Consider the following 22,422-nt stretch of genomic DNA (forward strand, 5'->3'; position numbering starts at 1 on the left):
ACACAGCCAGATGGGGCTAATAGTGGTATGCTCCCTCCTTCCCTTCATCTTTGCTTCCTTCTATTCTTTCCTCCTCCCTTTCCTTTCTTTTCTCCTTCCCTTTTCCCTTCCTCCTTGCACATCTGTCTGGTGCTTTACAAATGAGTAAGAGCCAACCTGGGTCGAAATGACCTACAAAACTCCTGATAAGTCAAGAAAGTACAGCCACTAACAAATCGCACACACTCGGACCCTCCTACACAAACTACACACTCCCTCGCAGCATCTCTTGCAAGACACTGACAAAGGCTAGCACACAGTACCATCTAGGGGGCTGCTATTCTGTTCCTATTTGTCAGTATTTATTTATAGCTGTGATCAATTTAGCTCTGCGGAAACAGTTTATCTACACGTGTTCTCATAATGACATCCTAATGTTGTCTACAAGTATGTCTTCCGGCAGCTTGCATTTAAGCGTCAGGTGAAATCTGTGTCTAGTACGAGTGGTTTAAATGGAAGGAGAGGTAAACTGTGTGTCATAGTGCTGAGGCATCATTTAGGAACAGTTGATGGCAAGGCCCTGCAGGAGGAGCTGTTACAAATGGAAAATACAAGGATTGGACCCCCTTTTGCCTTCAAAACAGAGAGTTTGGTCCATATTAAACTGTTTGACAACATCAAACATTTGCTGAAGATTTGTCAACTGCACATCCATGATGTGAATCTCCTGTTCCACCCCAGTCCAAAGTCACTCTATTGGAGTACAGTGTCATGTTCAGGAAATTAGTTTGAGATCATTTGAACTTTGTGGCATCACAAGATGGTACGCTGTGGTCATAAAGGGATGGATAAGTGTGGCAAGAAAATATACCTGACAACATGACACCAGCAGCAGCCTTAAACCATTGTTTACGTCCATAAACAAGCCTGGTTCTGCCGGAAGTTTCTTCCTGTTAAAAGAGCGTTTTTCCTTCCCACTGTCGCCAAAGCGCTTGTTAATAGGGGGTGATATGACTGTTGGGTTTTTCTCCGTATGTATTATTGTAGGGTCTACCTTACAATATAAAGCGCCGTGAGGTGACTGCTGTTGTGATTTGGGACTGTATAAATAAAACTGAATTGAATTGAACTGAATAACATGCCATGTACCAGCAGAAATTAAGTCTCATCAGACATCAATCTTCTGTTTTGGTAGCCTCAGTTTCCCGTTCTTAGGTGATGATGGTGCATTGGTTTTATACTTCTGTTGCCCGTCTGCTTGTTGTTCATTCAGAGATGCTCTTACCTTAGTTTTAACAGGTGAATTACTTGACGTTACTCTTGTGTTTCTGTCAGCTCGAGGCAATCTGACCTCAAGTTGGCAGACTGACTCCAGACATTTACTAGTAAACACTAGTGATAGTTGTGTGGGAAATTCTCAGTTCATCAGCAGTTCAGCAAAGTCATTTAATTCACCTTTGTGCCCATTTCTGATCCTCCATCTGAACCTCAGCATGTCGTCTTGACCATGCCTACAGGCCTCAGTGTTTATTTTTATGCCATGAGATTGACTAATTTAGATATTTGAGTTAACAGCAGTTGAACAGGTGGAATGACGTGGTCAGTGAGTGTATATCTTAATATCATATCAGTTCTTTCATTGCATGGTATATCCTGCCTCTTTAATCTGTGGGGCTGAAGGTACCTGTGGAGACACAAAGAAATGCCCCAACCAGTGCGGGATCTGCACTACCACTGCAGAGCTGCACTATATAACTGCAGTATTCATGGTTTGAGTCAATGTAAAATGATGCACCTAAAACATTAAATAAAGGGTAAAAAGCTACAACAACAACAGCTGACCTTTAGTAACCTACACTGTTATTTCACATTCTTGTTCTAAATTGTGATCATTTGAATCTGTCTTGGCCTCTGTCATCAGCCAGCAGGATGTTATTGCTTCTTATTTTAAACACCTTGAAAACTCATGAAAATCTGCTGCGCTCAGCAGAGTCATGTTTCCCAAAAAAGCGGTTTCATTTGGGTAATCTAATATTAGACGAGCGGAGGAGGGCTCGGCTTCGGTTGTGTGTCAACATGTCAGAATGATTCTTTCTTTCAAGAGGTTTAACCTACACATTTTTTAAACAGTAAGACATATCTGCCAGCTCTTCTTCAATTACATGTGTTATTAAGGCGGAAAAACACATTTGTCTGAATTATGAAGAAAAACCGCTGACCTGTTAACACCCATAAACCGCTAACAAGACACAGCTCCAGAAAGACTTGCGTTATCAGTGCTATGTGCTTGCAGCTGCGGGCATTAGCTCCCAGCTCTCCTGGCTTCTGGCTTCTGGCCCATTTCACTGGGAATAAAACTGTTTTGGTTCTGTCTGTTATAATTACAGTAACCCCCACCTCCAAAGTTCTCATCCTTCAAAGGCAAACTATAAAGTGATAATAGAAACCACCGTGTTGTGTCCGGCTCAGGGGGAGGGTTCAGAAGCTAATCTAATAAAAGCCTTCAGCCTTACATATGGCTGTCAGACTTTGAAGGGAGGTGGACGGTTGTGGGCGGTTGGTTTGTGATGATAATTTAATGGCACGCCGTGCTTGTATTTGGATCGTGTTGTTCGTGGCGTGATTGATTTATTTTTTTGCTTCCCCACCACTTCCAGTGTGGTTAAACATGTGTTATTACAGTACAGTGTGCCGCAACGTTCATGTCTTGTGCTGAGGACGGTACAGTATGTTCAGAATCTGTTTTTGTAAGCAGCAGGTGATTCACTGCTTGGGCTACACTAGTGAAAAACAACAACACTGTTTTTCACTAGTGTAGGCACAAGAACGTGTGCTGCTTCATCAGTAGGAGTTGTTATCTGTTTAAGAAGTTATATCTCCAATAATGCATGCAGGATATTTTAGCTCAGGCTGGGGGAGCGTTTGTCATAACTTTTGCACTGTCCACTTCCTGCTGTGACAAAACAAATTTCCCAAGTGTGGGACTAATAAAGGTTATCTTATCTTATCTTATTTATCTTCAGGAGAACAAAAAGAGAAACGTTTAGGCTCTAGACCTGAGTCCAATGTGTATTTTCATGGCTTGATAATTGTGTTTATGCAGTAAGAAGTCTTGAACCACACAAAATTATAATGATTTATTGAAACCTGTTTAAACATACTTTGAAAAAACGGTAAATCAGGCAAAAACAGAGTCTGTACAGTTCTAACAAGCACGAAAGAATCACCAGCTTTATGCTTGAACACAGCCTGAACTCTTAGGTAAACTTTTTTTGTAATTTCTTTAGTAGTGGCCTTCAGGAATACATCGCCAGATTTATTGAAAGACATTTAAAGCTCTTCTTTGGATGTTTGCTGCCTTTTTTAAATTCCATTCTCTCTCAAAATGATCCCTCACTGCTGCGGTAATGATGAGATCTCCATTCTGGGGAGACCACACCATGACTGATGGTGTTCACTTGAGCGTTTATTTCTATCTAGGTTTGCTTTTACACCATTGTCTGTGTGTTTGGAATCATTGTTCGATTGAAAATTGAAGGTGTTCTTCAATTCTTCTGAAAAATACTGAAAAAGCAGCCAGTGTCCAAAGAAAAGTTTTGATAGCTTTTCAGAAAGCTGGGGAACTATTGCTCAAGAGCACTTTACAAATTCCAAGAAAGTCTGCCTCTTTAGGGTTGATTCAAGACTTTTGCCGAGTACCGCAGATGATTTCCGTCCCCGCTTTGATTGCCCTCAGAATTTAAAATGAAGTTGTGTGCCTTTGTTTGGCTGTGGAGCCACATGCTCCAGTGTGTTTGTCCTCACGGGGGGTGAAAAAGGATTTGATTGACTTTGTCAGGTTTTTAGTTGATACATGAATTCAATTTTATGAAAACAGGAAATGCAGTTGCTGTCCTAACATATATTTAATTGTAAACAATGAGACTGTCATTCGTTGTTTTTAAGCCCGACAGTCAAACATCTGGTGAGTGTCTTTTACTGTCGGAGCTGACATAAACTTTTTTTTCCTATCCTTTTTTTGTTTGTTTTAGGTTGTTTTTTATGTTTTTACTCCATCAGTCAGTCATTTAATAACCCCCAAGATTTAAATTCACGAGGGCTCTTTTCTCTTTCTACACAAGATCGCGTGTCTACACAAACATGCAGTGTCGGTCACAAATCCAGTGAAAAATCAGCCCCACATAGAAAACTAACCACCAAACAGCCTGCTGTGTAATCTTGCTTCTTTTCTCTTTTTTTGTCCACATTGTCCTCACTGTGTGATCTCCGTTTTGCCTTGTAGAAGTTGGCTCCGGGAGTGAACCAGTTTGCCTACACCTGCATACAGGACCATCCCATCTGGACCAACCAGCAGTTCTGGGAAGCCACTTTCTACAGCGAAGTACAGAGCCAGATCCGAGCCCTTTATCTTAACACCCCGGAGGAAAAGGGGGGCGTCACCGCCACGTTAAAGGTAAAACAGGGATAGGAGGGACTGTTGCACATTTTGTAACAATTTTAAGTCTATTAAACTAAAAATCATTGTGAGAAAATAATTTTATTATAATTTATTACTAATATGTAGTTTTCAAGCAAATATCCGAATATAAATGCAAAATAATGCTTTTCAAAGCAATCTTGGTTTTAAGTAGCTCAACAAACCATGACATTTGGCTTCTTTAGCAAAGTTACATTCAAAGACAGTATGAATGTCAAAACAAGTTTTTGAGCAGGCTGTTAAGATGTTTATTTTCTGCTTCTACCTCCTTTAGGATGCCGGTGCCGTGCCTGCAGCGGACCGAGATGAAGAGCAGACAGCCATGGACCTAGCAGCAGAGCAGCTGCGTTTATGGCCCAGTCTGAGCAAAGACAAGCAGCAGGAGCTCGTGAAGAACGAGGAGAGCACCGTGTTCAGCCAGGCCATCCACTACGCGAGCCTCATGGTTTACCTGCTGGTGCCTTTGGACAGCAGCAAGAACAAGCTGCTGCGCAACACCCCTGCAACTGACTGGGAGAGCGGCAGTAACAGCATTGTGACAAACAGGTCAGGAGAGCGGTTTAACATCTTAAACCCGACTGCAACCTTTTTAATGTCTTTTGGCTTGTTCTGCATTTGCAAGGTAGAGCGATTAGTCTTATCTGGAAGGAAACTTCCATGTTGGGTTTCATGATTTGGGAGTATCTGTGCTTCTCTTAATAAGGTGATGATAAGCATGTGGGTGGATGTGGCAGAGCTTGCGGTCTACATGATACCTTCCTATTTAGCCAAATGGATCGCAGCTCCCCTTCTGTTTCCGGACCACATCCATCCTGTGGGCTCACATCGCTACTGCACTAAAACAAGTGTGCGGCTCATTTACTTCTGCTGGAAACTTTAAAACCATCAGGTTGTCTTATACTGGAGCTACGCTGTACTCACCCAAACCAAACAAATTAAGAGTGGGAGTGATTTCCTATGTTCTATACCAACTGTGGAGACAATTAAACAGGGGAAGATCCCCTCCTTAAATGTCTTGCCCTGAAAACCGAAGGGTATTCATGTAGATTTTCTTGTTGTCGTTTCTTGTTTAACTGAAGGTCAGGAGGATGTAGCTTTTTGCAGTTTTTTATATTTTGTTCCTAATTGCACAAGAACACAATGTCGCTATTTTATAATGTGTTTTGTTTCTATTTATAATAAGATGAGAGAAAAGCTGCAGCCAAGAATGTATTTATGTGGAAAAGTTCTTTCAATTTCTTTTGCTTTCACCCCAGACATGTTTGCTTCCCACAGAGGACATTTGGATTTCATCACTTAGTATTTGTGCATCCAAAAGGAAAGTTGCATCAGTTTCTCATGTGAACCATTCTCCTTGGATAATAGAGTCTGAGCCAGCGATCCAGGCATCAGCACTCAGCTCATGCCAGGCTGCAAATCACTCTCACCTTCACTGCTCTTTAGCACAGTGCATGTTTAAATCCATGTCTGTCAGCACACAACTCTCACATCTAGGATCAGATCTCCTCCTGGGCATGGTGGCTTGACCTTTCTCATTTTCATTGTGTCATCGTGTGTGTTTGCAGCATTGCTGGCAGTGTGGCAGAGAGCTTTGATACTGAAAGTGGGTTTGAGGACTCGGAAAACAGCGACGTCGCCAACTCTGTGGTTCGGTTTGTGGCCCGCTTCATCGATAAGGTGTGCACAGAGAGCGGCGTGACACAGGAGCACATTAAGAGCCTGCACAGCATGATCCCAGGTACAGCACTAACTGTATTTATTCACTCTCTGTCACCACCCTGATTCCCTCAGCTGTATTCAGAGTAAAACCTTCGATTTGTGTTTTCTCAGCTCAGGCCAACAGCAACAGAGGCCTGTGAGCTCATTAAACTCCTGGCATGTCAAAACCTGTAAATACACATCCTGATAGAAAGCACACACATGCGTGTGTGTGTGTGTGTGTGTGTGTGTGTGTGTGTGTGTGTGTGTGTGTGTACATGGTAACTGACCCCAGCTTCTGACCTACAGGCATTGTAGCTATGCAGATTGAGGCGCTGGAGGCGGTTCACCGCGAGAGCAGGAGGTTACCTCCTATTCAGAAGGTGAGTGCTGTTTCTCACTAAGCTGCTGGGACTCTATGCTACATAGACCCAGCAGCTGTATATACAGTATTTATGCAGCTACATTCACATGAAAAAGTCTTCAAATGATTAAAACTAAATACACTTTTACTGCCTCCATAGGAATTAGGAGGGTAAACAGCAGCCAGATGCTGCTAATCAAATGCACTTGATTAATTGATCATCAGCAGTTGATTCAGACAAAGCAATGCTCAGAGAGAGTGCAAAAGACCCAAGAGCTACAGCTCACACTGTGCAGGCCTTAGTTAGCACATTCAAAGTTAATGACAGTACAATTAGGGGGGAAAACTGATCAAGTAGTTTCCAGGAGAAAGCCTAGAGTCATCTGTCTAATAGCCAAGCCTTAGATCAATTGGGGCAGACCTTTTTTTTAGATCCATTTCATTCCATTTATAATAATAACCTATAGAGAACTTGACCCATATTATTGCAAGTTACTACAAATGGGTGAGGAGTCCACTGGTAACACACTTAAAAATTCGCTTTCATAGTTTGTTAATTTAAGTTTTCATCACATACTTATCATCTAACAACAGGCGCAAGCTAAAAGTTATATTCCAAAAGAACTCGTTGAACAGGCAAATATGAAAAAGCAGATCACATCTGAGGCATCTGGTTCTATGTCATAGACTGTATTTAAAAGATGGGTATAGCCTTCCTTAAATCCTGCAGTTTCACCACTGGAGAGCAGGGGGTGAATCTTTTGATTGCAAAATAAAATCAAATTGTACAAAAGTCTATCGACTGCTACTTGTTTAAGACCTCAGTAAACACTTTCCTGATGGCGTGTCTGGTTTCTTAGTGAGCTCTGCCCCGCCATGGTTAATAGCTGACGTCACTATGGCTGTAGCTCAGGAGGTAGAGGAGGTCATCTACTGATCGGAAGGTTGGTGGTTTGATCCCTGGCTCCCCCGCTCTGCATGCCAAATATCCTTGAGCAAGATACTAACCCCATGTTGCTTTCCGATGCATCCATCAGGGTATGAATGTGCGTGAATGTTAGCTAGAAAGCGCTTAAAAGCATAGAAGAAAGTGCTTGTGTGAATGGGTGAGAGAATCAGTCCATTTACCATTTACTGTGGCGATGGTTATATTTTATATATATACTCTATGCTTTATTGATAACTGAGAAAAATAAATCTGGATTACTTGACATAATGCTTCCATCCATCCAGTCCATTGTCCTCCTCCGCTTATCTAAATCGGGGTTACAGAGGGGAGCATGCTATAGCTGAAACAGGATGAAAGGTCTTCAGTCTGTGCAGAGCTAACACAGACAACCACAGACTAATTTTAAACACTGTATTCTTCTGCACTGTTGACTTAATGAAGACTTTTACTCATGTCTCTTAGTTTAGTCCACGTGCTCAGTTTGGTCTGGTTTGCTGCAACTCTGCATCCAGCTAATGTCATCCAGTGTTTTCCAGATATCATCACACTTTCATATTTTACCACTTAGTCTTTTGGACCTCGCTCTACCACACGCCTGCCAGCTTTTGATAAATCACACAATTATACATGCATTAAAACATTATGCCAATGCTGCTTAGGGAGCAACCTGGACACAGCGGAGAGCTGTCTGTCTGCTGCAGCTTTTGGTTAGCTACTCACATGTTTATGTGTCGGATAAGGCTTCCATCTTGGGCTGCGAGCATCATGCCAAAACATGCTGAAAGTGTGTAAACAACACCGACTCTGGCTTTGTGACAAGTCTGAATAGTAGTAATGGCAGCAATAACCCTAAAGAAGGAAAGCAGTGCATGCTTTTAAGGTGCAGCAACAATAAGCAGCCGAGCTCGCAGCAGTAATGAGGTGCAGAGGGACTTTCTTCTTGGTCTCGCTGTTCATTCGAGGACAAGAAGCTATTATCTCCTGGCTGGAGCTTCGTTCCCACAGGTCAGGTGTGGCCTTAATGGGAAATGTTGTGAATGATCTAACGTCCCTCCTCGATTTGTGACAATGGAACAACTGAGTGTTTCTGCTGACTGTGGAGGCCAGAAGGAGCCGAAGCAGCGCAGGGTGCAGACCTGACTGTTGACTTACAGTGGGGCAAAAAAGTATTTAGTCAGCCACCGATTGTGCAAGTTCCCCCACCTAAAATGATGACAGAGGTCAGTAATTTGCACCAGAGGTACACTTCAACTGTGAGAGACAGAATGTGAAAAAAAAAGCCATGAATCCACATGGTAGGATTTGTAAAGAATTTATTCGTAAATCAGGGTGGAAAATAAGTATTTGGTCAATAACAAAAATACAACTCAATACTTTGTAACATAACCTTTGTTGGCAATAACAGAGGTCAAACGTTTACTATAGGTCTTTACCAGGTTTGCACACACAGTAGCTGGTATTTTGGCCCATTCCTCCATGCAGATCTTCTCGAGAGCAGTGATGTTTTGGGGCTGTCGCCGAGCAACATGGACTTTCAACTCCCGCCACAGATTTTCTATGGGGTTGAGGTCTGGAGACTGGCTAGGCCACTCCAGGACTTTCAAATGCTTCTTACGGAGCCACTCCTTTGTTGCCCGGGCGGTGTGTTTTGGATCATTGTCATGTTGGAAGACCCAGCCTCGTTTCATCTTCAAAGTTCTCACTGATGGAAGGAGGTTTTGGCTCAAAATCTCACGATACATGGCCCCATTCATTCTGTCCTTAACACGGATCAGTCGTCCTGTCCCCTTGTCAGAAAAACAGCCCCATAGCATGATGTTTCCACCCCCATGCTTCACAGTAGGTATGGTGTTCTTGGGATGCAACTCAGTATTCTTCTTCCTCCAAACACGACGAGTTGAGTTTATACCAAAAAGTTCTACTTTGGTTTCATCTGACCACATGACATTCTCCCAATCCTCTGCTGTATCATCCATGTGCTCTCTGGCAAACTTCAGACGGGCCTGGACATGCACTGGCTTCAGCAGCGGTACACGTCTGGCACTGCGGGATTTGATTCCCTGCCGTTGTAGTGTGTTACTGATGGTGACCTTTGTTACTTTGGTCCCAGCTCTCTGCAGGTCATTCACCAGGTCCCCCCGTGTGGTTCTGGGATCTTTGCTCACCGTTCTCATGATCATTTTGACCCCACGGGATGAGATCTTGCGTGGAGCCCCAGATCGAGGGAGATTATCAGTGGCCTTGTATGTCTTCCATTTTCTGATGATTGCTCCCACAGTTGATTCTTTCACACCAAGCTGCTTGCCTATTGTAGATTCACTCTTCCCAGTCTGGTGCAGGTCTACAATACTTTTCCTGGTGTCCTTCGAAAGCTCTTTGGTCTTGGCCATGGCGGAGTTTGGAGTCTGACTGTTTGAGGCTGTGGACAGGTGTCTTTTATACAGATGATGAGTTCAAACAGGTGCCATTCATACAGGTAACGAGTGGGGGACAGAAAAGCTTCTTACAGAAGACGTTACAGGTCTGTGAGAGCCAGAGATTTTCCTTGTTTGAGGTGACCAAATACTTATTTTCCACCCTGATTTACGAATAAATTCTTTACAAATCCTACCATGTGGATTCATGGATTTTTTTTTCACATTCTGTCTCTCACAGTTGAAGTGTACCTCTGGTGCAAATTACTGACCTCTGTCATCATTTTAAGTGGGGGAACTTGCACAATCGGTGGCTGACTAAATACTTTTTTGCCCCACTGTATAGTAGATACTGCTTTAGTAGATACTCGGCAGCCAGTTAATTATCAAGCAAATTGCGAAACAAAGACATGAGTCAGTCGCATGCGTCTCTGGGAAAGCGAGTTTAAACCGAAACTAATTTCAGCCATTGCAGCTGAATCAGCATTCGCACAAAAATGTAAGGTATTTACTGTTAAAAGACGCCGCTTATACAAGTATGTGTTCCAACGTAACATTACTGCACCTTTTTATTGTTGTTGTTTTTTATTGCAAAATGATTAAAAGAGGGAACAGAATGTACTGTGTATCAGCTGCTTTTTGAATTATATGATTACAAAGGTCTGTTGTGATGCACTTTTTTTCACCTATAGAACATCAGTCAGTTTCCAGATGTTGAGGACATAAAGTGAAAACCAGTCCTTACTCGGTTCAGTGAGCTGCATAAAACAGAAACATTTTCACTTAAAAAGTAGATCATGAGTTTTTCAGGAGAGTAGAAATGGTAAATTGGCCTCCGCAGAGAGTAGGAATTTGTTTTTGTTGGATGTTTAATTTCTGAACGCCGTTTGATGACTAGTGTGCTTGCAAGATGTGTGGGGTGTTTTTTCTTTTTTATTCAATGATGACGTTTGTGCGTAGCTTAAGTTTGTCCAAGAAATTCATGCGGTGCTGTGATTTGACATTATGAAGACAAATTGATTTCAGTGACGCACATGCGCTTAATTTTGAGCACCTTGTTGTCAATGAAAAATGTCTAAATTGGATCTCGCATGTGTTTGTAGACGTGATGGGTTATTATGCTTTTACCTTTCAGCCTAAGATTCTGCGTCCAGCGCTGCTTCCTGGAGAAGAGTTGGTTGCGGAGGGGCTGCGGGTGCTTCTGGACCCCAATGGCAGGGAGGAGGCCACAGGGGGCCTCCTTGGGGGCCCGCACATCTTGCCAGCAGAGGGAGCTCTGTTTCTCACCACGTACCGCGTCATCTTTAAAGGCATCCCACATGATCCACTGGGTGAGTACAAAAACAGTCTCAATAAAATGGAAAAATACTCATATGTTTTGTTTTTATTGGCTAATTTTCAGTGTTAAACTAAAAAAGCAAAAGTCTGTTTTGTCAGTAAGGGGCATCGGATACTAACCCAAATCCTGATGAGTTGAGACGCTGTTTAAAATGTAAGCAGAATGCAGTGATTTACAAATTTCTTAATCTCGTATTTTAATCACAACAGAACATAAAAAAACATCAAATGTTTAAAAAGACTGAATCTGAATTTGATGGCAGCAACATGTCTCAAGAAATCACTGTGTAGCATCCACTCTTCTTTTAACCACAGAGCATTGAGGCAACTGTTGTGGTGATTCATTGGTATATAAATAAAACTGAACTGAATCTAATTGAATCCATAAATGTCTGGGAACTGAGGAGAGCAGCTCCTGAACTTTTGGAAGAGGAATGTTGTCCCATTGTTGTCTGATATAACCTTCTAGCTGCTCAGCAGTCCTGGGTCTTCTTTGTCTTCTTTCATTTGATGATGCACCAAATGTTTTCACTTGGTGAAAGGTCTGGACTGCAGGCAAGCCAGTTCAGCACACACGTCTTTTACCATGAAGCCATGTTTTTGTAATAGAAGCAGTTTAGTGTTCCCTGAAAAATATGTACTCTGGATCGGAGCATATGTTGCTCTAAAACCTGTATATACCTTTCAGCACGGATGGCACCTGTCCAGATATGTTAGCTGCCATCAGCATTAATGCACCTGAGGGACTGAACATCATGGGCATGCAGTATTGGGGTTGTATGTATAATAACAAGATGCTGGTGTGTTTGTATGCAGTGGGGGAGCAGGCAGTGATCAGAGCTTTCCCAGTGTCCACTCTGACCAAAGAGAAGAAGATCAGCATCCAGAACCAGCTGCAGCAGAACATGCAGGAAGGCCTGCAGCTCCGCTCTGCAACGTTTCAGGTAGACACTGAAGCACGCTTCTCTCAAATTAGCATGAATACACGATGTTCAATTGCTTGGTTGGGAGAGGATGAAGCCTGAAGCTTAATATGTGGTACTCAAATATTATTTCACATTATTTTATGAACTGGATCTCGTTCGTTACTCGGTGAGCTGCAAAAGATTCTAAAAAAAAAGAAGCACATCACAAACTAAAAGATTGGACAACTAATTACACCGTAACATTCGGTGTGGCACATCATTATAATTTTCAGCCAAGCATGTGTTTTTACTCTTTGGATGTACCGTTGTAAAAATTTTATGGCTCATTCCTGTCTTTTTACTGCCAGGGATGATGGAAGTGAGTGCGGGTCACTTGAGTTGTGTGGCCATCTCTACAGTTTTTATTGTGCTGTTCTGTGCGTGTACGTGTCTGTGCAGAAACCATATGTGGGCAGATTGGTACAGATGAGCAAATCTCTTAAATCAACTTGCCGAAGTGCGTCACGATGCCCCACCGTATAAAAAACACTGTGACATCATCCATTGATTGGTTTGTGGTGGCATGCATTTTTGGTCTTTTGGCATTTTGTTCTGTGTTGGAGCCAGAAGTCACCAGATATGTATGAGAAGTTAAATAACTCTCCGTAGCTTGGTTATCAAAGTGCAATTACAGTTAATTAGTGCTAAATAATAAAATTTTATTCACCAAAACTAAAGCACAACTTCTGGGGTGGATTCTTAGTTCAAGTAAACACACAGCAGTCCGTATTATGTGTAAGATTATGTATTTAAAATGGCCCCAAAGGCACAAACAGCACAAACATGGTCTAGAGGTTAAGTGCACTGACTGAACTTAGGTCAGATTAGTGTCATTGTCACTCTTTCCTCGTGAGTTTATGGTCTCAGTTGCTCATTTTACCTCTTTTTTTTTAATACAACCTGAAGTTCTTCTTGTAAATTGAGGTCCTTGTTGGAGTAAACATAAATGATAAAGCAGCATTTTTTGCTTCATTTTTCACCGTTGCAGTTTGCACTTGAAATGCTGTATTTGAATCGTTGCTTGTGTGATTAAGCAGCCTGTTTAACCAACTGTCTTTTGCAGCTGATTAAAGTGGCTTTTGATGAGGAGGTGAGCTCAGAGATGGTGGAGATCTTCAGGAAGCACCTGCAGAGAATCCGCTACCCACAGTCCATCTTCAGCTCCTTTGCATTTGCTGCAGGACAAACAGCACCTCAGCTAATCCTTCCAAAGCAAAAAGAGAGAAACACTGGGTTCAGGTTTGTAGTGCGTGCCAGCTCACCGAGCGTTGTTTCCGTGCATGAATCACACAGTCTCACACATGGTTATCTGAGATATTGTTATGAGTGGGTTTTGATGCCACAGTAAATCATTTCTGCTCTGTACTCCTCGCAGAACACTGTCAAAGACGATTGTCAAGGGAGCAAAGAGGGCTGGAAAGATCACCATGGGCCGAGGTAGCCAGCCCTCGCTGAAGAAGAATGACAGAGGCAGCAGAATGACCTGGCATGAAGATGACGATATTTCAAGTGAGAAGCGACATATTTTAATGTGGTGACTTTTGGACGTGGAAGAATGGGAAAGGGGGGAAAAACAAACTGAAGAAAATGCTGTTTGTGTTGTAGTATCGGACGATGGTGAGCCGCCACCCAGCAGCACTTTGAGAGCTTCGGAGAAGTCCACCATGGAGCAGCTTGTGGAGCAGTCGTGCTTCCGTGACTACCAGCGTCTGGGAATGGGCACCATCACCGCCAACTCGTCCCGCTCCAAGTCCGGCGAGCAGTTCAGGATCACGGCCGTGAACAGACTCTACTCGCTGTGCCGCAGGTACACCGCCTCTCGCCTAGAGGTTGTCTTATTTACCCTACATGTGCTGATGTCACCGATTTCATAAGTAGGCAAGCCTAAGAATCTCAAAAGGCCTGCGGAGGGGATGTTTGACTGAATTATTGTTCTTATCTGTGTGCAAAAACACAAACTTCTGCAGGAGGCTTTTTAATTGCGGTCATATTTGTGTGGCTTTGCAGCAGCTCACCGATGTTAGACAGATGTTAACACTTTCTCTCTCTGTGACAGCTACCCGGGACTGCTGGTTGTTCCTCAGGCTGTACAGGACAGCGGTTTACACAAAGTAGCCCGTTGCTTCAGACACAACCGTCTGCCTGTTGTGTGCTGGAAACACCCGCGCACCAAAGCCGTTCTGCTCCGCTCAGGAGGCTTTCATGGCAAGAGTGTAGTGGGGCTGTTCAAGTCGCAGAACCCGTCCTCAACAGGTGTGCTTACGTGCTGACAGGCACAGATGTTCTGTTTGTAAATGATTACAGGTTTTCTGATGAAGCAACTAGTGGAAAAAAATTTTTTTTTAATGTTCATATAAATCTTCCTTATAAAACTTATCACAAAGTCTGTTATTCAAACAGCTTTTATTATAGAAGTCATTCACTTTTTTTCTCTTTTTAGCCCCTGCCTCATCCTCAGATTCATCCAGTAGTCTTGAACAGGAGAAGTACCTGCAGGCTATTCTGGACTCCATCCCGATCTACTTTAAAATGAATGGAAACAACACCCTGACCAACCGCTCCCTGATAGGCCTCTCGCCAGGTACACTTCAAGAAGATTGTAATGTTCACTGTATATTTTATGTCTCACAAACACCATAAAGGTTCATAATGATTCGTGTTGGTATTTGTTAAAATGCATCTCCTACTTCCTGTCCACTGTGCTGATGGTAGACCCAGTCCCAGTTATGCCGTGGTTTGCATGTTTTATTCTTAATGTATTTTTCAGCCCACATTTTCATCAATTTTAGAACCAAAGAATAGTATATTGACCATTTCCATGGGAAGAAATTAGTGGTAGCTATAATCTGTGAACTCTATCTGAGAACTATCTTTACATTTTTTTGAGGTAGCTCCTTTCATCACCACGGACTCACTGGTTCCAACTTTTAGGCCGAACATTCCTGTGGTTTCACAATTTTAAGATTGGCAACAGCGAGGCTTTTTCAAACTTCTCTCAGTATTCTCAGTGATGTGAGAATCTGACTCCTTTTCCTGTTTCAGTCTCTGACTTAGTGGAGACAAAATGCTTCTGTTCTTTTGATTTCTGAGCCTTAAATCTTCGTCGTAAGTCAAACACCGACGACGTCTCTCTCATTCCATTTTCCCACAAAGGCACACCCATGATCTGTGCCGAGTGCCTGAAATGAGGACATGTACAATAAATGGACGGCTGCCATCAGTGTTATCAGTGAACGTTAAAGGCTGTTGGTCAAACTGTAGGGCATGAGAAAGAGCACAACCTTTTACTCGGGTTGTGGCTGACCTCCACCATCAAGTCGTGTAAATCTCCAGTAAATCCAACTTGCAAAAATTGATTGCTACCTTATATCAGACAACTTTACAGTATGCCGCTTTACAGCGTTTATTGCTCCGTTACACTGACCATAATTGTACTACAATTTTTTTTTCTTGGGGCGGGGGGAACAAGTTCGTTTCAAAAGGGACAAGAGGCCATGCAGAGTTCACGTCTTCAGAAAAACTGCAGACTTGCACTCCACAAAGTTATTTTAGTTTTCTGCGGCTCTGTGTGTTTTTTTTCTCAGGTAGTCATTCTCTTCCTTTCTGTGTTCGCTCTGGTCAGCAGTTATTTTTTTACCACCTTATCTTTGTGTGTGTATGAGTGCAATAGGGGAGAGTGACTGTATGGGAGCATTACAGAGTGTGATATTTATTGAAATTAAGAAGGAAATTTTGTACAATGAAAGGTTGTGTAAGAATCAAAGGACAGCCTGAGGTCACTGACCACCCAATCCATCTCCTCTGACTTCACCTCCTTCTGCCTGTATCCTGAATAAACTCTATACACACACACGCACACACACACACACAAGCACAAATCCTGTGCATGCTTACGATTTAACTGAATTTTCATGTGTTTAAATAACCCGGGTCACATTGATGGTTCTTAATGGGAAAACTGGGATTTAAGTCTGATCAAAAGTTGCTACAATGAGTGATCCTAAAATCAAATTTGATTTAGTTTCTTAGATCTCACTCGTGTCTCACTGTTTACTCCGTGTGTTTGTAATGGACACCTGTGTGCTGTGTGAATGTTTTCCAGGCAGTGAAAGGAGAATATCCAGGATGCCAAAGATGGCTCCTGTCCATTTAGACATCCCATTCTCAAACAGCTTTACTCGAGGAGGTGAGTGGTTTTCTCTGTTTCCTGCTTGGCACTTCATGTGCGTCCTTGCTGCCTGGTGAAATATGAAACACCAGAACTGTTACAATTACATAGTTATTTGAAAGAAAGTGAGCAAACAGGGATTTGTGCTTTCTGCATCTCTTCAGACACACCATACTTTAAGGAGTTGTGATTACAGCGTACATTATGAGTGTTGGGTAACCTCTGAAGCATTACTCCCCAGACTGAAAGCATCAAGCAGCTATTTGCTGGTTATCTTTGGGGCCATCTGTACCTTATAGCTATAAACATGCATCCAATTTCAACTTCAAGAAATATAATTATGTGAAATTTAAGGATTTATATCTCATAAGAGAAACTTGGGGCTACATTAACTGCATTAACTGTGACCCGTATTTCTTGCCACGTTAGCATTATTGTAACTTATCAAATAAAAGCTTAATGTACCGTCAAAGCTGACACATCGCGATGAGTGCTCGAACTGGAATGTGATTTCTTGGAAACAAAGTGTCCGACGTGTTAGTCAGATGAAGGTCAAATATTTTAAGGCGTCGCTGAAACTGTGAGTCATCTTTTTTTTTCTTTTTTTTTTTGTAAATGCCCTAAAAGGATGACACAGGGTTTTACTTAACCCATCGCTATGTAACGCTATGGAACGTCTTCTCTTAAGATCCAGAGGATTTGCCATGCAAAACTGTGCCTTGAACTTCATGTGAATTTAATTACTGTTTTATTTGCATGTGTTATCTGCAAAAGCCCCAAAAAACAAGCTTAAATACGAGCCTTTTGTCTTCACGCCATCATTTATAACCAAACCACAAACAATCTTATTCATGCATGCAACCATCATTCACTCGATCATTCGGAATAAATAATAGCCGATCCTCATTTGCATGTTTTAGTCTGTAATCTGAAATCTTTGGTAGGGTTGGTGGTCGTGTTGGTTCATTTGATGTTGACGTGATTTGTGTTTTCCATACCCCCTCGCCCTGTCTCCTCGACAAAACATCCACCCAGTGCTTGAGTACAGAGATAAACTGTTCACTCACTCAAACCAAAAGCCTGCCAGTAAGGAGAAAATCCCCAATCAAGGTATAGTGATATTGTTCCTTCTCTCCTCTGCCAGCACTCATAACAGCACCTCTCGTCTTCTTTAACACTCCTAACCTACGCAAATGCTCACTAACCGCGCCGAGGGTCACAGTGCACTGTGCTGCAAATGCCTCACAAAGACCTTCTGGGACGCAGTGCTAATCTTCACTGACTTTGTGGGCGCTCCTCTGGGAGCTGTGGTTTTTCACAAACCGAAGTGGTGGCTCTAATGTGGTCTTTTCCATTGTTAATGTGTTGGCTCAGCAGGGCTAACTGTGGTCAGTCAGCGGCAAGTTAAGGCTGGGGGGGGTGAGCTGTTTGTTATGGCACAACAAATCGTGAATCACACAAAATGAGGCCCCTGCGATCCTGCAGTGTAATAAAGACAGCTTGAATATTCTGTAAGCCTGACTCAAAGGAGTAGGATTTAGTTGACGAGTAAAGATCTGAGATGACAATTCTTAGATATTTTGCATGTTTAGACAAGTGGTGTGTGAGCAACTAGTTATGTGTAGTTTTAATTGGAATAAAGTGCGCTTATATAGAATAAATATGGAGTTAATGATGGTTTTTATGCTTTTCTCTCCAAATTTGAGCACAACATCATACAGCAGGGGTGTCAAACATAAGGTCCGGATTAAAAATCCAATCCAGCCCATTCAATGGTTTTGAAAAATTACATTAAAATTAAATGACAGAAAAGACCCTGTCGCTATCTGATACAGAAATATCATTTCGTTTTTGTCACAATAGGCCCACATTTTTTTAAAAGAGGGCATTTTCTGTGAATTAACAAAAAGTTTCTGTTTAATAATTAAGAGGGCTTTCTGGGACCTACCAGAAGTTTTTCTGTAATTTCGCACAATTACTTCTTAGTAAATAAATAAGCGCTCGTTTTCTACAGCAGCATTTCTTCATAACTCTTAGACGTAGTGTTGAACTTGCAGTTCTTTTATCTCACATTAAGATACCTCAGGGATTAAATGCGTAGTTAAACATCTTTACACTGAAAGGAAGGAGAATTTCACAGGTCTGACCCACTTTAGATCGAAGTATGTGGCCCGCAATCTAAAGTGATTTTGACAATCCCTGCTTACAAACACCTGGAAATCCACCGCCAACGGCAGCAGTGGCCAATATTTTGGGGCTTCCTATTCTGTGCTCATTTTGTTATTTTCGAACATATAAAATAAACTAAATCTAATTAAAGTAAAATCATTTTGTCAGTGGAGCTCAGACTGTAATGGCCCTTGCTTGCGTATGAAAATGCACAATCTGTTTACAGGGTTTACATCTGAACATCTGGGCTGTATTCATTCATTCATGTTTAGTAGTATTTACTAAGATTTAAGATTTCCATCACCTTCTGTGTGCTGGTCAAATCTGTGCTCGTAGTTCTGGGCGACCAGAGTCAAAACGAGCTAGCCGCGTCAAGGACAAGAGCAGTACTTTTTATTACGTTTCATCTTCAGCCTGGAAAAATAATCATTTAGAATTACTGTTCTAACTTTGGGCAAAGCTTATTTAACTGCAGCTTAATGAGGAGACATTTTTAAGATGGGTATTCAAATAGAAATTAACTTTTATTTTTCACTAATTTGATTCAAAAAGTTGCCAAGCAGACTATCTGGAAACTATTACATTTCAGAAGTGACCACCCCAGCAGTGGTGATGACGTGGTTTGATTTCCTGTTTGTCTCTCAATCATAAAAGGTCTAACCAACAGTCAGCAGGTATGTCAGTCAGGTGGGAACAATTACATTGTTGATCTTGTCTGAAGGAAAAGAAAACGGACAGCTTGTGTTCGGTTTTCATTGTAAACTTTAATTACGAAGCCCGTCGGTTTAAACGTGCTGAATCGAGGCGTCGCTGAAACTTCACCAATTTATGCTCTTGTATAATTGACCCGGCTACAGCAGCTGACAGTTGTGGTTTGATAACTCCGCAAGTGCAACTGAAAAAGGCCTGAAAGTGATTATTGTGAAAAATCACGTCCTTCTGGCAGTGGTTCATGCTGCTTGGAAGGCGTTGCATGCTGTTTTCAGAGAAACACCATCTAGACTTGTTGACTTGCTAAAAATTCCAGCAACTTCTGCTTCTAATATCCCAGCACATCCGACTCTCAGAGCAGTCGCTTTGTTCATGGACTGAAGGAATGAAGGTGTTTACATAATAGCCGTTGTACTGCTGTGCATGTAAACGTAGCTCGCATGTCATGCGCTGTTCATCATTCGGTCTTAGTTTGTTTGACAGCATGTGTACATCTCTGGCATTCGAACTAGCCGGCTCATGCATGTGTGTGTGTGACTTCTGTTCCCGTGTGTGTGTGTTTGCAGGCATGTGGGCCAGCCTGCGCTCCAGCAGCAGACTCGGTCAGCATCCGCTGGCAGCCGACGTGGGTGCCAGACTAGCAGGGAAGGATCTGGCACCCCCTGCAGGGAGCCACAGTCTGCAGGCTCAACTCCTCAAACATCAAGCAGCCCTTTACATCTTCGGGGAAAAGTCACATCTAAGGGTGAGAATGCAAACAAAGCGGCCGGAGACTGAGAGGACATGTTTGCTATGAGTTGTTGTAGTATATCGTTTTATATTTGCACTCAGTGGCCTCTTTTATGAAACCTATAATGTTTCTTACACTGTCATATGTGTTAAATTATGTTTTATTGGTGGTGGTGTAGTAGATGTGTAAAGGGGTATAATGAAGTCCAGTAGAACACCACTTTTAACAGAGACCCAGCAGTCAAAATATAGTTAAATTAAACACTTCTGAGGCAACATAAATGTTGTAAAGTCTGTAGAGGTGGAGTTAATGGATGGTTCAGTGACGTAGACCATCACTGAACCATCTTTCACCTGTGATGCCACAAGTCTCTGTCAATAGTATTCGTGGCCGTTGATCAGAGATTTTGACAATGAGGCTGTGCTGTTTATAAGACTAAGGGGGATCTGCAGTCACACCGAAGTCACCTGGATGAGTGGATGAACAGTTTCTCTCACTGAAAACGCTTCGTTCACATGAACAGATTAACTTTCCTTACCTGGATTATTGAGCGTGCATCAAGACACGGGTTTTCTAGCTCATGCTACTTGCTGTAAAATGGATTTGTAAAACATTGCCGTTTGTCTGGAGTTTTCAGGCCAGGTTGTCTTGCACAGGAATAGTTTGATGTATCAAAGGATAATTGTTGGTTTAATTCATGTGGAATTATAAGGAGAAAGTCAAAAACTAGCACATCTGATGAAACGGTTTGTGTTTAAACTCACAGAAACACTTAATCTTATGCATTTATGCAGTTTTCACTTTTTTTAATCCAAGTGTGCTGATTCAGTGAAATAGCCTACAATTACAAAGACTCACCTGTGCCAGTACAACTTGTAATACAAAGCCTCTGAGAGGTGTGTTATAGTTTTGGCGTCTGATAGTCTGCTGGTGTTGTTTTTGGGTCCAAATGACGTAAATTTTGTCATCAGACGGTGAGCGTCTGTAACAGGAATGACTTCTCGCCCGTGGAGTGTGCAGCTACCCGTGTCCTTGTCTGCAATCTCTGCTTGGCTAGCTGTTCTTTCATCCATAAGACACAAGTAGAATGACTTCTGATCTGCAGGAGAAGCCACTGACGTCAGCACTGCTCCCCTCCTTTTAACAGTTACAGCATGCAAGAGGTTAAAGGCAAGTCTATAAATGCGAGGCGAAGTCCACCACAGTGCAGGACAGTGCACGAGTGCGTCACACAGTTCAGTTTGTTTCTCTATTTTTCATTCACGCATCAAGAAACATATTTCACACACCGTTGAAGCATGCCGAGGAGCCGTGTCGACTAAAAACATCTTGCGCTTCTGCAGTTTGCACGATTCGCAGTTTTATAATTCTTATCTATTACACACTGGGCTGCGCTCAGCACCTCAGTTCATCCACGGTCTGAAATGAGCCGTTTTATTTCCTTTAACTTTGATATAAAGGCAGCGTTTTTAGTGGCGTGCTGTATCTGTTTTTTGTACTTTGCGCACACTGTTGTATTTTTCTCTTAGTTGAAATTTACATTCCTCTGTCTGCAGGGCCTCCGAGTGGACTCCTCTCTGAACTGTGAGCTGGTGCCAGTGGACTTTGCAGACACACGGCAGGTGAAAGCTGCTTTTAAAAAACTGCTGAGGGCCTGTGCTCCAAGCGCCACCTCGTCGGACTCGGAGGACTCCTTCCTCAAAGCCTTGGAAGACTCCGAATGGATCCAGCAGGTAATGAAACACACAAAGCATGCCATTTTTATGATCTGCAAACAGACAGCATTCAGGTCTAGAAACCATCTGATCTAACGCGGGAGTCTGACTCTTAAAAGCGTGTGAGAATGACCCATCGGTCCACTCTTTCTCTTCATCCTGTGTATCAGATTCACATAATGGATAAATTATGTGAATCCTCTCTGAAGCCATTTTCCCAAGAGAAACAGATTTACAGCGATGCAGTGGGAGGAGACCCCTTATCTTGCTGTTTATCTGATTGACCCCCAGCGGCCTTAAATTGAACATATTCCACACGGTTGACAAATGCTATCTGTGAGAAACAAGAAGGCAGTCTACTGGCAGACCAAACATGGCAGTATATGCACAGAGAGGATAAATGTTGGGTCTGTGTTTAGCATATTTGTTCACATGCACATATGTTGGCCTCCCGCAGCTTCAGAAGATCCTGCAGCTGGCGCTGTTTCTGGTGGAGCTTATGGACAGTGGCTCATCTGTTCTGCTCAGCCTGGAGGACGGCTGGGACATTACCACACAAGTGAGAAAAATGCACCAACGCCATTCATAAAAAATACATAAAGAAAACGGGACAGATGTGAAGAAGGGCAAAATATCCAGAGGGAGGTTTAAAACGGTGCAAGATTTGTCCTTTAGGTATTTTCCCACACATATAGATTTTCTAGATACAAACTGGAGTTTAAAAAGTTGTTATTAAAGTTTAATT

At 42.4% G+C, this 22,422-nt stretch overlaps 1 protein-coding gene across 3 annotated transcripts in view; it reads left to right on the forward strand.

The window, feature by feature from the left end:
- Positions 1–22,422, forward strand: part of sbf2 (SET binding factor 2) — a 113,345-nt gene that overhangs the window by 76,658 nt on the left and 14,265 nt on the right. For 2 of the 3 annotated variants that reach the window (XM_085269799.1, XM_085269800.1), the window contains 16 exons: positions 4,262–4,432; positions 4,731–5,002; positions 6,022–6,194; positions 6,464–6,537; positions 11,017–11,212; positions 12,036–12,163; positions 13,248–13,423; positions 13,560–13,693; positions 13,790–13,991; positions 14,241–14,437; positions 14,625–14,765; positions 16,287–16,370; positions 17,388–17,462; positions 19,799–19,977; positions 21,519–21,695; positions 22,135–22,236. In XM_085269799.1, coding sequence (XP_085125925.1) covers positions 4,262–4,432; positions 4,731–5,002; positions 6,022–6,194; positions 6,464–6,537; positions 11,017–11,212; positions 12,036–12,163; positions 13,248–13,423; positions 13,560–13,693; positions 13,790–13,991; positions 14,241–14,437; positions 14,625–14,765; positions 16,287–16,370; positions 17,388–17,462; positions 19,799–19,977; positions 21,519–21,695; positions 22,135–22,236 — 2,481 coding nt within the window. The remainder of the gene's footprint in view (positions 1–4,261; positions 4,433–4,730; positions 5,003–6,021; positions 6,195–6,463; positions 6,538–11,016; positions 11,213–12,035; positions 12,164–13,247; positions 13,424–13,559; positions 13,694–13,789; positions 13,992–14,240; positions 14,438–14,624; positions 14,766–16,286; positions 16,371–17,387; positions 17,463–19,798; positions 19,978–21,518; positions 21,696–22,134; positions 22,237–22,422) is intronic. The other variant, XM_085269801.1, reaches the window with a different exon arrangement.

Source organism: Mchenga conophoros, linkage group LG1 (assembly GCF_057382185.1).
Source record: "Mchenga conophoros isolate Kocher_MC1m ecotype Shallow Benthic linkage group LG1, M_conophoros_male_GT1.1, whole genome shotgun sequence".
Taxonomy (NCBI): domain Eukaryota; kingdom Metazoa; phylum Chordata; class Actinopteri; order Cichliformes; family Cichlidae; genus Mchenga; species Mchenga conophoros.